Here is a 17,503-nt window from a genome sequence, read left to right as displayed (position 1 = left end):
GATCGCTAGGAGAAGTAAAAAAAAATGGTGGAGCAGTTACATTCTGCATGTTACCTTAAATGCAAAAACAGTAAATAACCTTAAAAATGTCACAGTTCTAAATAAACTGTAATAGGAAATGCCTTTCACAAAGTAAAAAGAAAAATAAATATTAAAGAAAAAATATATATATACTGACCCCTAGCAAGCTCTAAAAAAGCAGGACTGAAAATGCACAATATAAAATTTGAAATTGAAATCAGTGACTTGTCTTAAAGAATTGTACATTTAAAGTACCATTAAAGCATAAAACCCATCATAAAGTAACAAATCATACATCTTTTGCAGAGTGTCACTGTCATCAGGTGTAAACAATCAAATGTGGATATGTATTGTTACCTTGAAAATCCACATTGAAATCCACATAACCCAACAAAATGAAGAAACGATAAAGATAGCTGATCGCGTTGCTAGGATACAGGTAATCAGAAACTTAAAATGGTCGCCACGTAGCAGACGTCATCACGTGAATGCCTGTGTAACGCGTCATACGCTGGAGAAGAAGAAGACGAAGTTACGTGATGAATAGACTGGATTGTGAAGGCGATTTTCACCCACCGCCGCAGCAATGATTGGACTCGATTTGCTGCTTTCCCCTGCTTATCGGAGCAACGGCCCCCCCTCCAGCTGGTCATTATGTGTGTGGGCGCCCTGAGAAGATTATGTCGATCCCGATGGCGGTGAGTGTCTCCTGCTGCCCATGCTGGGATTGTTTGCCTGCTGATTGATTAGCTACACTACCTTTTCCCAGTCGGATACCTTGATCCACCTACACCTGTGACGGAGAGATTGAGTGCATTTGTAATTTAAACTGGGCGGGCCTGGGTCGAGTATTGTGATGCTATTTCAGTGCAATCCGGTGCGGGACTCTCTACCTCTGGCTCGCCCCAACTTCCCCCCGGCCTCTTGTCTATACTGCGGCCCTCTCTCAGGCTGTCTGGCCTGCCACCCGTCCGGCTGCCGCTTTGGGGGCCTCTGCCACTTCCGTTTTGCCCTGTGGTCCTGCAACATGAGTCGGATCTCCTGGATCACTCCCCCCTCGCCCCCCTGCAGCATGGCACCAATGGCTCCAGTGCTCTGAATGTGCTGCTCATGGCTCCCGGAGGCCACACATCTTCCAGGGTGGTTGTATCCACACACAACCCACCGGCTGCCGTGGCAGCGCCTCACGGCCAACGCGTGATCGCAACAACACCTTCACCACCTTGCGCTCTCTGACGCCCTCCGTGCCGGATGACTACAAGCTCTCCTAGATGGCGACGTGCCTGCGGCTGGCCTCCAGCGTCATCTCTCACCTGGGCTCCCACCTTCTCTCCTGGATGTATTGACTTTTGTTCTGTCCTGACTGACACTTGGCTGCTGTTTTCGGACAGTTTCTCTGGACTCTAGCCCTCCTACCATGCCCTCGGCCTTAACCCTTTTCCCCGTGGATGATCCTCAAATGTTTCCTCCCTTTTGTGCTTCCCCTTCTCTCCATACCCTTGCATCCCTCCCACCCTCCCTTTGTGCTGTGACAGCATCCACATTTATGGAACTCTGCTCTTTGACTTATTGTAATAACTCTAATTAATGGTATTTGCTTTAGACCTGGCACCATATACCATTCCTATGTGATTTAGAGATTATTCAGTCATATCCCCTCCCTATGTATATAGAGATAACTCTAATCACTAGTGTATGCAGTAGACCTTTGTATTTTCTTCCACTCCTATGTGACCATTAGAGTATTTCCGGTCATATCCCTTCCTATGTATATAGAGATAACTCTAATGTCTAGTCTCAATGTGACTTTTAGAGTATATCCATGTGTATCCCTTCACTATGTATATAGAGATAACTCTAACGACTAGTCGCCTATGAGACTGTTAGAGTATATCCATGTGTATCCCTTCCCTATGTATATAGAGATAACTCTAATCACTTGAACATGCAGTAGTCCGCTTTGTTCTTTTCCATTCCTATGTGATTTTTAGAGTATATCCAGTTTTACCCCTTCCCTATATATATAGAGATAACTCTGATCACTAGTTTATGCAGGAGTCCGCTTTGCTCTCTAACATTCCTATGTGACTCTTAGAGTATATCCATGTGTATCCCCTCCCTAAGTAGATAGAGATATCACTAGTATATGCCTAGAGTTTATCCTTTTGCACCTTCTCCTTGTGTGACTATCTCTTGTACATTTGCAATTTTTTTCTGTTGTACCTGTTTTATAACACATGTAATCCTAAGTATAGCCAGGTGTATCCCTTCCCCCGTGTGAAGAGAACCCTATTCACTAGAACAAAAAGAAATGTGTTCCTTATGTAACGTAACTGATTCTATGTAAAGTGCTTTGATAACATGTAACGGAACTGGTGCTATGTAAAGCGCTCTGATAACCTAATCGGTTCAAGTTCGCGCTATATAAAACTCTAAAAATAAATAAAATAAATAATAATAGACGTCGGAGCTGCTCTGGAATGATGCAGGACGCGACCAAGGAGGAAGACAGTATGACGATGTCACGGACTCTACTGTAGAATTCCAGGAAGGTAGGGTTCTTGGAATGGAGATAGTTTCAAAGAAAAATAACTTTCTCATAGCAAACGCCGCGTGTGCCCCAAAACAAAAAAATGCTCGCACCGAGACCAACTCCCAACCCCAACTTCAGAAAAGATGAAAGGGGGCGAGTGTGCGGTGAAATCCTTGCCCAACAACAGTAAAGAGCTAACAATGATCCCGCACCGAGATTAACTCCCAACCCCTTCCATTAAGATGTACCTGGGGCGAGTGTGCGGCGAAGATCGTTTTTTAAAAACCAAAAATTTTATGACTTACTATGAATCATAACGAGGCACGGGACACAACGCAATGATTTGCAAGGCCAATTTGGTTCAATAAAAGTAAAAAAAATCAAAAAAATATCTTGCCTATTTGATGATAAATAATCCAAAGCAGGCAAGAGCAGTCAATGTTGAAAAAAAAATGAAATGAAGTGTAGCGGGTTGGAGTGTTCCACTTAAAGCAGGAAACAGTACCTTATCCAGGGAAGAAACTTCTGTTTCTTTTCTTGAAATGAAGGAAATCTTGTTTAAAATGATGATTTTGAGATCCTTAATGCCATCCCATCTCCTGTCGCCAAATCTAAGAATGGATGTCCATCCAAGATTTATAAAAGATAGATTTATTCATAGCATAAGGAACCCCTAAACCCGGAACTTGCCTAAACAATGGGGAATATAAGTGACAAGTCAAGCAGTGATCAAATATCTGGTAATGTTCTTACCTATGTTGCCAATTATTGGCGAGTAATCGGGCTACTGATTGGAAGCACAACACAGACCAAAGAAAACACAGGAATAAGTACTAAAGGGCACCAAAAATGCTAGGAGACTTCCTGAAATCTCAGAAGGTGCTCTAATAATAAAGATAAGCCACTCAAGGGAATGGCAATCATGGTCACCTAGAGCATTAAATATCTGCCATGTTGACCACTCTAAGAATAAGCTCATGGAATATAAGTGGCCTAATTGAATCTGAAAGAAAGAAAGAGGCAATAGGTCAACTGAGGCTTGCTGACATCATTTCATTACAATAAACTAGGGTCCTTCAGTCACCCCTCTGGCATGACTTCACAGCTTATCCCTGGCAATTGACTCGCAGGTAGGGAGGCATGCTTCAGGTGGAGTTTCGATCTATGTGAAAAATTAGCTGGTTATAATGACAACAGTAGCTGCCAAGGAGGAGGGATACTTTATCATCCTTTTTGTAACCCAAGTTAATAAACCAAATCCCAGTACTATCCTGTCACCCATTATAGGGAGTATTTACCTTTATCCAACTATGGGCAGAAGGGAGTTAACATTTGCATCACTCCTCCCAACATTAACAGAACTAAAACTATCTCATCCAGAAGCAATGTGGGTAATAATGAAAGACTTTAACGCCAACCTAATGTGCGCAGGGCTAAACGACACGCTCCAGGACCTTGAAGTAAAATCTGGGCTATACCGTTGATCCAATAAACCGGGAACAGCACTAGATGACGGATGTATGATGGTACAACGCGGTACATAACACCGCAGTACCATCACAACGCAGCTTTTACAACGCAAGCCGTTACCACGACTTGCGCTGTAGGGTGCTGGACTTAGGAATAGTATGATTTACTATTCCAAATCCAGCCTAGGTACAGTAGGGAAGGTGTTGGTATAGTAAATCACACTATTCCTTAGTCTAGAGCTCCCTCCAGCGCGAGTCGTGGTAACGACTGGTGTTCTAAAATCTGCGTTGTAATGGTACTGCGGTGTTCTGACCGCGTCGTAATGGTTGTTTCCCCTAGATGACACTTTAAATAAAATGTGTTATCAAAAGAGACTAGCTTAAATATGACCAATATTGTTAGGACTCTGATTAGATTTGTCATGGGCACCTCGTTGGTGAGTTCATGAAGCCCTCACCCACCAACCTGGTTGGTGGCATGCTTCATCATCAGGCCCACCCAGTGACACCTAATGTGTCCCGGGTGTGCTGCGACGCCTGATTACAGCGGAGCTGGTATTTTACTGAGAATGCAGTGTGAGGTGTAAAGTGAAGTGTGAGTTAAAACGGCTTTGCGAGGGTCCCAGTACCCGAGGGTAAATTACATTTTAATAACTGGGCCCCCGTCAGCGGTTAAAATAAGGCTTGGGGATGTTTAAGGGAGGCGAGTTACTACCTCCTACATCCATCAGTTGGTCGACATGTTTCAGCCAGTGCCTTAAACTAAATCTGGCTTTCCTCAGGACCTTTTTAAAATAGAGTATAGTGCAGGATAAAAAGGAGTGTAATCCAGGCTATGTGTTACACTCACTAAGGTGTTTCTCTAAGTGTGAGAGGGGATTCCCTTCTCATATATGCGCTAAGATTTTCCAGCCAATGCTTCCAGGAGTGAAGCGGTAAGAGGTTGACCAGCTTTTCTGGTCAGAGCCTGCCTTGTACCTGTTGCACCGTCCTCGTACTCCTGGAAGCATTGGCTGCAAAATCTAAGCGCATATATGAGAAGGGAATCCCCTCTCACACTTAGAGAAACACCTTAGTGAGTGTAACACATAGCCTGGATTACACTCCTTTTTATCCTGCACTACACTCTATTTTAAAAAGGTCCTGAGGAAAGCCAGATTTAGTTTAAGGCACTGGCTGAAACATGTCGACCAACTGATGGATGTAGGAGGTAGTAACTCGCCTACCTTAAACATCCCCAAGCCTTATTTTAACCGCTGACAGGGGCCCAGTTATTAAAATTTAATTGACCCTCGGGTACTGGGACCCTCGCCAAGCCGTTTTAACTCACACTTCACTTTACACCTCACACTGCACTCTCAGTAAAATACCAGCTCCGCTGTAATCCGGCGTCGCAGCACACCCGGGACACATTAGGTGTCACTAGGTGGGCCCGATGATGAAGCATGCCACCAACCAGGTTGGTGGGTGAGGGCTTCATGAACTCACCAACGAGGTGCCCATGACAAATCTAATCAGAGTCCTAACAATATTGGTCATATTTAAGCTAGTCTCTTTTGATAACACATATAAACTACGGGGACTCGGACTAGCTTTCTAGTCCTCTCTCTTGATACGCGCACACTTTAAATAAAATGCCAACATATACTAAATGTTAGGATTGAAATAAAGACTCTGGCTGCTGACACCCACTTTTCGTGTTTCGGGGTGGCTACACTGGTTTACATCTTGGTGTCTTTATCCCACTTCCAGTATATAAGTAAGTTTGAAGTTGTTCCAACTCTGGCAAGTGGCCATTCAATGCTAACATGTGAAGTCTTGGCCCTAAGAATTCGCTGACCGAAAGTACGCCGCAGTGAAAGGCAAGGGGATTTGGAACCTATCAAACGAATAAAATGCTTGCCGTGGCCCTAGTATTGAAGCTGTTGACAGAACAAGCAAAACCAATAACTAGGCAGCAGGACGTGCAGGCATGGAAGGAAAATGTGCAAAACATTTCGGCAGTAATGCTGTATGAATCAGGCATTCCCTCAATCTATCTTTCTCAACCAGTTGCCAAAGAAATATAAAAGCAGCTGATGAAGCTAAGATTTGGTTTAATCCCCTTTAAAGCATACTGGTATGGCCGGAGGAATCTTGAAGACTACAACAGGCAGGGCAGACTTTGTTCAAGGGGTAATGAATCCTTGTCCCACATCCTCTGCATTTGTGAAAAGCTACCCCTGTTAAGAAAGTTGTGGCTGCACTCAATATTGCGAATAATAAATACCAGGGCTTGTCAGGACGCTGTACAACAAAGCTTAAACGGCGAATCAACTCAGCTAGCTGCCCAGTTTCTGAAATTCCTTAAAGACACTTTAGCAGCTCTGCAGTTGACTCTGTCCCTGTTGAAGGACAGATAGCACTGCCATTACAGGCGAACCATGTTGACATGCTGCAAAATAGTTTTCACTTTACCTGGCTCTTAAGAGACGGGCTTCTTATTAGAGGCCAAACTTGTACCTTCGGCATTTAACAAACTGTCCTTTAGAAACAGCAGAACTTGGAGGTATGCAGCACTTTAACGACACTTGCCCGTCTGGGGGGCGGTTTTCTTTTCTAAGAACAGCTTTTTTAACTGTATATATGTACTTATTAACATATGAGTTGTATACATTAATCTCTGAAGAATCTTTGGCACCACTGTAATGATTGTAATTAATACATCAGTATAGAATGATCTATCTATTGGTCTCTTTGCAAACACACAGACTTCACCCTCTCTGTGACCAATGGTGTGATACCCCTTAGCCTTCCAAACCAATACATTGATTTCTCCAGCTACTGGTGCATACTCTCTTGCCTCCCTCACTCCTCCCATAGTTTTACATTGGAACACAAATAAGAACTGTAGGAGAAATAGTAATATAAACCCTTCCACAACTTTAGACTGGCTTTGCCCAGTAGCACAAATCCTCATTACTGCCTGTCCCTTTAGGAGAATGTCCCTCACTGTCATTTGGAACACTGCTTATGCCAACAGATCAGATTCTGAATCGTTTTCTTTTTGCCTCCGATTACTCCTCAGCAGTTTATTGTAGAGCAACATAATCTGTAATCGAAGTCTACCCTTTCTGTGGGGCATTTTAGGGATCTGAAGTTGTACTTTAGATGCACCCATTCCCGATAACAGGCTTATTTGAAGGGGCCTACATTTTAAATTAGAATTAACCCAAGTATACGGAAAGGCTTGGAGATGTATATACAGAAACGTAGGCAACAATGCAATTTTACATAGTAAAAGCCTCTCAATTACTCGTAAAGGCAATACAGTCCAGAGCTATTGAGCCATGTGAGGTCATCTGTACTCTACCCAGATTGAGTTGAAATTATATGTTGTGGTGATGTGCATCACTAATGCCCAAATATTAAAATATTGTGTGTTGCTATTTTAGCTGTAATTGATGCAGTTCTTTACCAAGATTTGGCATTGCTCCTACTGGAAACAGCCCAGATTAGTCTTTTAATTTGAAGGCCAGACATCGGATCACAATCTCAATTATTTTAACGTGATGGGACTTCCAGGGACATCAAATGTGGCCATCTTCCTAAAGAAAGGTTGTCGAACAGATAGTGAAATCAATCACTATTTAAATGCGATCCATTCAGATTTATAATCTATAAATATATTTTATTTAACCTGCTATCCAATGCTCCTTGACCTGCATTTGACACGCCTGTCATAGAGAGAGATGCACAATGTGGTCTTACAGACAACATAACACACAGCCATTGCAATCTGCTTCTGAGTTTAGAAACAAGGTATTTCACAACCTAGGCAAAGAGAAAACCCTGGTTATTCCTTCTATTGAACTAGAAGGAATCAAAACTTTTCAGCCAAGTTGTAATATGCACCACAGGCTTGTTGTACATCAGTTCAACCCTACTGATAAACCAAGGACCAATAAGTATGGATTTCATTGTCTGAAACATAGACTCCCACCTCCAGAGTCAAAGACATGTTTAGCATGAAGGGATGCCTCAGCTATGCGCTCTTTAGGATCTGTGGCTGCTCCAGGACGTTAAAAAGATGACACAAATTCCTGCCCGAACCACTATGATAGCCATATTCATTGAGGCAGGAGCAATGCCATACTTCTAAGGTTAATTATAGATTGTCTGATCAGGGTTCCCTTCATATATTGGTGTCCCCCCTCAGTGTGCACCATTCCTCTGCTGCCTTTCTAAACTCTTAGGGATTCTGAAAAATCAAAGCATCACACAAAGACCAAGTGTCACAAATGAGCTATGACCAATTAGCAAAAGAGTGGTACGGTTATCCTGTCTTTTCGAATCTAAAGGATCTATCTGGAGGAAAACCTATCCCTGTTCCATGGTCGGACTACTTTCTCATTCCTCTTATTTGGTCACCACCCCAATCAGCCTCCTGTACTCATTCAACCTACTCTAAAAATCGTCCCTGGTCTAAACTTTCAGTTGAACAATGGACAGCAATATTAGAGGAAACTATACCAGAGTCCTCGTCAGATGTGGATGTAGCCAATGATTATTTTAATAATTGGGTGCAGAATTCCCTAGACTCTCTTGTCCCAGTAAAAATATTAGAAATAAAAAGGGTGCCACCCACAAACCATGGTATTCCACCTCACTACGGGGTCTGAAACAAAATTGTAAAAAACTTGAGAGAGCTTGGAGAAGTTTCTCTCCAGACAAGAAAAAATTATACAGAGAAAGTATCCACCATTACAAAGCTGAAATTAGAGCTGCACAGGCAGAATATTACGAAAATAAAACGTTAGCTGCTTCCAACTCCCCCGTGAGATTTTCAGTATAGTTAAAACTCTCTCCAAAGTTCCTCTCCCTCCAGTCGCACCAAACACCCCAGGAGCTCAATGTGATAAGTTAGCGTAGTTTTTCTCCAATAAAATTGAAATGATTTATTCGTCATTTCCGGGCGCTAAAATGGATTTCTTAGCCCCTCCAGCCCCTGGTATCTTGGTCTCCCTGGATAAAATCCCGACAATGGAGATGTCTGTCCTAGAAAGCTTTCTATCTAAAGTGAAAAGTGGTTCACCCAATGATCCTGCCCCTTTAGGGAAACTAAAGTTGGTAGCAGGTGTGGCCCTCCCGGTGATATTAAACCTCATTAATACCTCACTCTCTTCGGGGGTAGTGCCCCCCATGTGGAAGGAAGCTATGGTAAAGGCTTTGTTAAAGAAACCAAGCCTTGATCCATTAGACTTGGGAAACTACCGACCCATTTTGCTGCTGCCCGGAATTAGTAAAATCACTGAGAAATCAAGTTTTATCATCTTATCTGGAGACTAATAATCTTCTCCACGTGACTCAGACTGGTTTCCGACCACAACAGGGAACAGAGACGGCCCTACTTTCAGTAGTGGAAGAGTCAAGAAAGATAGTAGATGCTGGCGGTACCGCAGTGGTACTTCTCCTTGACCTCAGCGCGGCCTTTGATACTGTAAATCATCAGATCTTAATTCATAGGCTTAGCAACTTAGGTATCTCTGGAACAGCTCTTGATTGGTTAATTTCCTTTTTGAATAACAGATCTTTTCAGGTATTTGATAATCAAGCCATTTCCAAACGAACATCCCTTCGCTGTGGAGTGCCGCAGGGATCCTCTTTAAGTCCCACCTTGTTTAATGCTTACAGCTGTACCCTAGCTGAGGCAGCTCTACCCTTTGGAGTCCATATAGTTACCTATGAGGATGATACGCAATTGGTGATTGGGCTCAACAAAGCGGAAAGTTCCCCTTTCTGTCTTTACCTCTGCTTGGAGGAAATCGCAAGATGGATGAGTGACTCTTTCCTAAAATTGAACGGGGAAAAGACTGAAATTATGATCCTGGGCAATCAGTCTCCTTACGATCTGACGGAAAGATGGCCTACTTCCATGGGTCCTTTACCCACGCCCAAAACCCAGTTAAAGAGTCTGGGTATTTGGATCGACCATGAATTGACATTTACGGTTGTAGTATGTAGCTAGTTTTGAATTTATGAGCACATTATAAATATATTGGTAAATAAAGCATGGTGTGGTAGCACACTGTAATTTACAGACTGCATAATTTTCTTTTCATGAAGTTTGAAAGATGAGACAAGTCATAAAACCTTTGGCGATACCCAACATGAGAAATGCACAGATAGAATTGCACTGAAAATAAGTTTCTTTGCTTGAGAGGAGAGGGCTCCTCACTCTGGATGTTGAAATAGTAAGACTGACTCAAGGAAATGAGGATGATCAATGCAGTGGAAGCCATCATGTCCTTGAGATCATTCGTCTTCTGGGTAGCTTATTGATGTTGCATAGTGGCTAATGTCTTCCCACGCCAAGAGGATTCTCAATGTGAACTTCATTTTCCTGAGTTAAATGAGCCGCCAATTGCATTACATTTTTGTTTAAAAAAGTCAAACACAAAATGCCCTTCAGTATTGCCTGCCATTTTGTTCTTTATTCAGCGAAATTGTGTTGGTTATTTTATGCCAAGTTTATTTTTTCTTTGCTTAGAAACTGTGAAAATAATTTATACGCGTAGGCATTAACTGCTAAGCCTAGTCTCTTCTATCAGCTTGGCCAAAAGTAAGGTTTTTCTGTTTGTTTTTCAGTGCAGTCAAGTTATTCAACATCTCCAGCGTCACATCCCAGGTGTTGATGTCGCCCAACTATGCCAGGTCAGTTTCAACATACATTGCTGATAAGCAACAACACAGAGGGCCAGCCCATTATTTCTTCACGCATGTGCCAACTTTAAAATATATGCAAAAAAAACAATTGATGGACTGAATGCTGGACAATCTCAAGCATTCACCTCCAGTACATAGATCTGGGCCTAAATCCATCGATTTTTTGCTCACCATGCCATTCCAGTTTGGACCCAGCCATATGCAAATCAGTCTTGACCCTGCTCCCCTTGAGAACAGTATAGCTGGAAACAAGCATCCAGGGACCGGTTTCTGGGTGTCTCCCCTCATCAGCCAGGCTAGCTTGACTCCAATGGCACTATGAGCATGTCTGGTCATACCCTTCCCACTCTAGGAACAAAAGCAAAAAGAACAAATAATGGATGGAATGCTGAACAAATCGAACATTCACCCCAGTCAGAGATCTGGGTTTAATCCATTGTTTTCTTTTTGACTGCATTTTATGGAACATACTGGGGAGGCATCCTGTACATATGAACAGCATGGCTCCAGGCATATATGAGCCCGAGAAAAATGTGCAATTGCGGTAGTGTGTAGACTGATAGGACGTATTAAGAATAAATTACATCCAATGCACCAAAATAGTACCATACTCGTTTTGGCGTTTGAATAAACCCAATCTGTCTACACACCACTGTGAGCGTGCATTTTTCTCTGGCTCATCTGCTCCCAAATCTCTTGTGTGTCACTGTGCCCACTACGCTGCTCTATGCGAGTTGCAACTCAAAGTGTACATGGCAATATGTTTTTAGGCAACCAAATTTACCATAGAGGTACAGTGTTTTTGTCAGTGTGCTTTTGGGAAGCTCTTAACATGAAATATATTATGTTGGAAAATTAACTAGTGGCAAGTTATGCATTCTCAGTCACAGCTGCATTGATGTCCCCTGATAACATGGATGCTGTAGAGAGCAGCTACATCCCTACGTAGTGCATTGTATTTAAACAAATGACTGGAGTGCAGCATTTAAAAAGTACGTTTTTTACAGAAAAACAGCTAATTGCCCTACTACTATGTGAAAACAACTTAAATATTAATGCACATTGAACACTGCAACAATAAATTAGGTTGATATTACAATATCTAGCATAATAAAAATGACTTATCATGTGGGCTAATGAAATAAATGCGATTGCTGCTATTGTTTATCACATTGTTTTACTCTGAGAAAAAGCTTCTCTCGCCAAGTATCTGTACAGATAGTTGTGGGCCTTGAACGCCTGCATACCTTCAAAAAACAGTGCTAATGTGCTATGTACTTATGGGGTTGGGTCACAAAAAGTGAATCACAGTGGGTTTAAGTTGATTAATGTGCTCATAATGAGGTGGTGCAAATAGTAACCCATTATGCTTTGCTGTCATCACAGGGATGGTTGCCCACTGGCATCAGCAGACCCACTATGTCTGTGATTGCTTTTAAATAAAGCAATCTTCTTTTTTATAATGTATTTTAAAAAAAACTTTTACAACCTTTTTGTAGGACTAAGCAGTGGTCCGTGGGACCAGTGTCTACTCCTAAAGAAATGCTTTGTCAACATTCACAAGGGGCTTTAGCCCATCACTTTGCGAATAGGTTGCCACTACCTTTATGTAGTCTCTAAAATATTAATATTTTGTGACTGGATTTCAGTCGCAAAACATGAATACATCCTATAGTGAACTGCTATTTGCAATGGACACCCAAACAGTGATTCAATATGCACTTGAAAACCCAAATTGTCACTTGGGAATGTTGCTCGTGGGCTCATGTCTACTAGGGAATCAGCCACCGGCTACATGTTGGTGTCCCAAAGGAGCAGGACACAGGGAGCAGTAGTGCAGAATTCAGGTCCTTCACGGTCAACATTCCCACCACCCACGCCTACAGCTCCATTTTCTTCAACCATTCGGCTACACTAGCCTCCCTGCCCACACAACGCCTTGTACCAACATTCATGTCCCTCGTGCCCTGCTCTGCCATGCCCACAATGCTGCTGACACTTGTGTCCTCTTCACCTCCTTGCCAGAGCGTCCCTTCTGTTCCCATGTGCCTCCTGTGCCTCCTTTCCTACCTGCTCCTTGTACCTATTCTGTGAGTGGTGGAAGCTTGCACTGCTAACGTTGAGTGTATCCTATTTAAGCTTCAGAAAATCTTTTCACTCTACAAAAGCCAAAACAAATACGTTTATCTACTCTGTATTCCATTTTGTTTGCTCTTTTAGTCCATCCTGTGCAGTGCCTTTCAATTGGGAGATTACATCTGTTCCTCTTTCTGGCATAGATTATCCATAATTTCAATCTTCCAATGTTGGGAGGTGTGCTACAAGTGGCAGCAGTAACAGCCTTGCCAGCCACTTTTAAGAAACATAGACAATACTATTAATGTATTACCTCTTGCAACATTACATGGTGTAGTAAAAGCGCTGAAGAACCTTTTACGGTGAATGGTCCTGTGTATATACTTTTAACTAATACATAAACTATGTAGCTCTAAAACGTGACGAAATCAGAGCACAATTTAAGTTGCATTTTATATTGTTTTGCTATAAAGTCTTGTTAATTAACCTTTTGTTTCTCCCTACAAATTTGTTACCAGAGGTTTCAAACAGCAGGCCTGGAAATTACTGTGGGAGATCTGGGGAAAGTAGTTCATGCTGTGCATTATCTATTCAGGTATGAAAGCCAATATGCCGTTTTTCTTCTAAACAGTATTTATAAATTACCGGTGAGTAGATAGAGTTATAAATCATGATGTGCATTAAAAGAGAAAGGGGAGAATTGAGAAACAAAAATTGCATATTTTGCTAAAAATACGAGCTATCTATTTCATTAGGTGCAATAAAAAAGTTCTGTTCAGTCAGCAATCGTATCCTGAATCTTTTTTAAGTTCAATAAGAATTTTATTAATCATAAAATATGGTATCAATACATAGTAAAACAAGAGAAATGAGGGAGAAGAAGGGGGGGGGGAATGGGAGAACACAAAAAGAAGAATCATGATAAAGTTACAAGAAAAGAAGTCGCATAAAAACTGATCATGGGTAAGAGGAGTAAAAATAAAGGGTACAATATGTATACATTAGAAGCGAATGCAAATGAGTACAAAGCAAATAATCATGCATAAAAGATAAAGGAAATGAAAAGGATATCAAGGGGGTTTGGAGACTTCCTGCTGAGCAGGTGGTAGGCAAAAAGAACGAGTAACACAGTTATCTAAATACATTGTAACAGGAAGCCACAAGTCTGCACGTTTGGTTGCCAATTGGGCAGGAAAAACAAAAGCAGTTTCAAGTCTATGATTATGGCAAACATTATACCACCATGCTTTAAAAGAAATGTCAGAAGAAGTCTTCCAATTAATAGTAATCTGTTGGAAAGCAACAGCTAAAAGCAAATCAACGATGCGAACATGTAGATCAGTCTCCCCCCAACAGGGAGAGAGGCTCCCCAAAAAAAGATGAGCATGGGACAAGGGGATACATGTATGGAAAATGACATTAATTTGAGCCCAAACCTGCAACCAAATATCATGAACATGCTTGCAAAGAAATAACATGTGAAACAGAGTAGCGTGAGGTAAGGAACATGACCAACACGTGTCTGGGACAGTAGAGAACCGCCTATTAAGGGTAGAGGGAGTATGAAGCAATCTGTTGTAAATAAAAAATAAGGACTGTGTCAAGGACGCTGCTCTAGATGCTTTCCGAATCTTTGTCCATATTCTGTCCCATAGTGATATAGGCCAAGATATAGCAAGATCCTGTTCCCACTGCACCTCCACTTTGGACTTAGGTCTAGTAGAGGCATGAGCATGAAGATGCTTGTAGATAATGGATGCCTTAGGAGTAGTGTGCAGGAGAGAATGGAGGCGAAGGGTAGGATCGGAAGGAGGGGATGTCTGGAGGAGTCGTGTGTAGATCTCCATGACCGCTGACTTAAGGAGAAGGTATTTAGGAGCAAAGGAAGAGGGTAGATTAAAGGAGGAACAAAGAGTGTGAAAAGGTAAAAAGTGAGAGTGTGAGAACAACTGCGAAGTCCAGAGCAATCCCCTGGTCCTCCAGGATTGCCAGTAAAAGGGTCTATTATGAATTAAAAGATATTTGTTATGTCAAATGGTAGATGAGAGAAAGTCAGCAATAGTCGCAGGGGGAGGAGGATTGGAAGAAAGAAGGAGCTTGACAGTAAATTTATGAATAGGAGTGGGGATCGAGGAAGGCTTACGTGAAAAAGAGATATACTCAGCAAAGGAAAATGGGGAAAGGAAAAGGCGCTCAACTATAGTACACAAAGGACAGGGGGAGTCAGGATCCTGGAACCAAAAAGAAGCTTTTCGCAACAAGAAGGCCTTGTGATATGGATTGTCAACTACACATTTTATCGCGCTCCCTGACTCCTGCACTACATGCGTGCAGCGCTACTTTTGAATTTGAATCTTTGAGTCGCATCTGCGCTTCTGTGGCTTTTATAGTAATTTGTTGTTTTTTTACCTGTGTTCACTGCCCGCAGACTTGCATTTTAAATTGTGCCCTTTCACCGCTTGTAGAGCGGAGTCCCCTCGTGGCTCTCCTCCCATACCGGCGACGCTTGGCCGCCATCTTGGGGGTGGAGGCTCTCAGCGCGCCACTTCAAGCAGCGCTCTAGTCTCCGGTTGGAGTACAGGTGAGGCTGTATTTAGGGCGAGCCTGTAGTGCAGCTCGTCCTTTGGATTGTCAACTACACATTTTATCGCGCTCCCTGACTCCTGCACTACATGCGTGCAGCGCTACTTTTGAATTTGTATCTTTGAGTCGCATCTGCGCTTCTGTGGCTTTTATAGTAATTTGTTGTTTTTTTACCTGTGTTTACTGCCCGCAGACTTGCATTTTAAATTGTGCCCTTTCACCGCTTGTAGAGCGGAGTCCCCTCGTGGCTCTCCTCCCATACCGGCGACGCTTGGCCGCCATCTTGGGGGTGGAGGCTCTCAGCGCGCCACTTCAAGCAGCGCTCTAGTCTCCGGTTGGAATACAGGTGAGGCTGTATTTAAAGCTCGCCTTTGGCGCGCAGCGGTGACGCGCAGCGGTGGCGCCTGACTCGCGCCGGAGTCGAGCCAGAGTCTGCCCGTCTGCGCCCGTCAGCGTCCCGGAGGCGTACGAGGCGGCGGGCTGGTCTGGGCGATTTTTTTTCGCATATGTAGCTGTGTACGGGTGCATCATGCTTCATTACTCGGGTTCGGAACTGCGTTCTTGGCAACACATTAATGGCTCCTGCCGTAGGGTGTTTCCTGCCCGCCACAAGGGCAAGCATTGCTGCCCTGAGTGTGGCTGGCGCCCGCATAAACATCTTGGCGGGGCTCCGCAGAAGGTGGCGATTAGCGCTAAATATTTGGGCCTGATGCTCAACACTAGATCTCTGGGCCGCCATGCTCTGGACATATTCGATCTGCTGGAGTCAGAAAAACCCCTGTTTCTGATGCTCACCGAGACGTGGCTCGGCGAGGCGTCCAACCCTGATATCGCTACTGCTCTCCCGCCCGAGTATAACATCTTCAGGCAGGACAGGCTGAAGGGGCGTGGAGGGGGGGTTGCACTAATAGTAAAGAAGTCAGCCACCTGCACCATCATCCCCTCGGACGCGATCAAGGATTGTGAATCCCTTGCCTTTGCTATTGCCCTTTCACCACATCAATCGATGAAGGGTCTTCTAGTCTATCGGCCGCCAGGGCCCTTGGGCTCTTTTTTTGAAGAGTTCCAGTCGGTGACTTCCTCTGTGTTACTCACGGCAGAGCATTGTATTGTCGCCGGGGATTTTAACGTCCATATGGACGTGGACACGGATGCCGATGCAATTAAACTGCTGGAGGTCACAGCCCCGCTGGGACTGGTTCCCTATTATGTTGGACCGACCCATGAGAAGGGACATACCCTTGACTTGACCTTCTCTACATCCCCTATAGAGATGCTGGCTCCTATCCAGGTGCTCTGGTCTGACCATAGGTTGGTGAAATTTTATTTCCCGGAAATTAGGAAGCCTCCCGGTGCCCCCCGGCAGACTTCCGTGGGATTTAGGGCACTCCACCAGATTACTCCGGAATTGCTGGCGCAGGCTTGTGCAGACCATCCCTGTGTGTTAACTGGGAACTTAGAGGAGGATGTGGAGCGATTGCAGGTCTGGCTCTCAGAGAGACTTAATGATCTTGCTCCCCTGAGACCCCTCCACAAACCTGGAAAAGGCGCATCTGCCCCTTGGTTTACGGAAGCATTAGCGGCTTCACGGCGGCAATGCAAGGTGGCGGAAAGAGCATGGCACGTGAAATACGACGCAATGGCGAAACTCGCCTACAGGTCTATGGCGAAAGCTTATCATCGGAACATCCTCGCGGAGAAGAAGGCCTATTTCGCGAGAAAAATTGAAGCGGCCTCCAATTCCTGTAAGGAGCTTTTTGCCATTGTGCGGGAGTTTACAACATCTCGCGCAGCACCAACCCAGACCCCCCCCCCCCCTGCGCCTTGGGTCAGGGCGATTGCGGACTTTTTCACCTCCAAGATCCAGCGGATCCAGGACTCCTTCCATGTGCTGGAGCCTGAGATGCCAGGTCGGGCGGAGAATGCCGTTGTTACCCGACCTAACGCAGGTGTGGCCCTGGCAGCTTTCCCTCCTATCTCGCTGACCGCTTCATTTGACCTGATGGCCGGGCTTAAATCAGGTTCCCCCCGGGACGCCTGCCCCGCAAAATTTTTGGCTAGAATGGCAGCTGTCATTAATCCACTCGTGAACCCCCTGTTGAACTGTTCTCTTGCA

General features: G+C 43.9%; 1 protein-coding gene across 1 annotated transcript in view; it reads left to right on the top strand.

The window, feature by feature from the left end:
* Positions 1-17,503, top strand: part of COMMD6 (COMM domain containing 6) — a 118,905-nt gene that overhangs the window by 42,297 nt on the left and 59,105 nt on the right. The window contains exons 3-4 of the mRNA XM_078657432.1: positions 10,651-10,716; positions 13,323-13,399. Of these exons, the coding sequence (XP_078513558.1) occupies positions 10,651-10,716; positions 13,323-13,399 (143 nt within the window). The remainder of the gene's footprint in view (positions 1-10,650; positions 10,717-13,322; positions 13,400-17,503) is intronic.

The sequence above is a fragment of the Lissotriton helveticus genome, chromosome 8, assembly GCF_964261635.1.
Source record: "Lissotriton helveticus chromosome 8, aLisHel1.1, whole genome shotgun sequence".
In the NCBI taxonomy this organism is placed as follows: Eukaryota; Metazoa; Chordata; class Amphibia; order Caudata; family Salamandridae; genus Lissotriton; species Lissotriton helveticus.
This window is presented reverse-complemented; position numbering and strand designations above follow the sequence as displayed.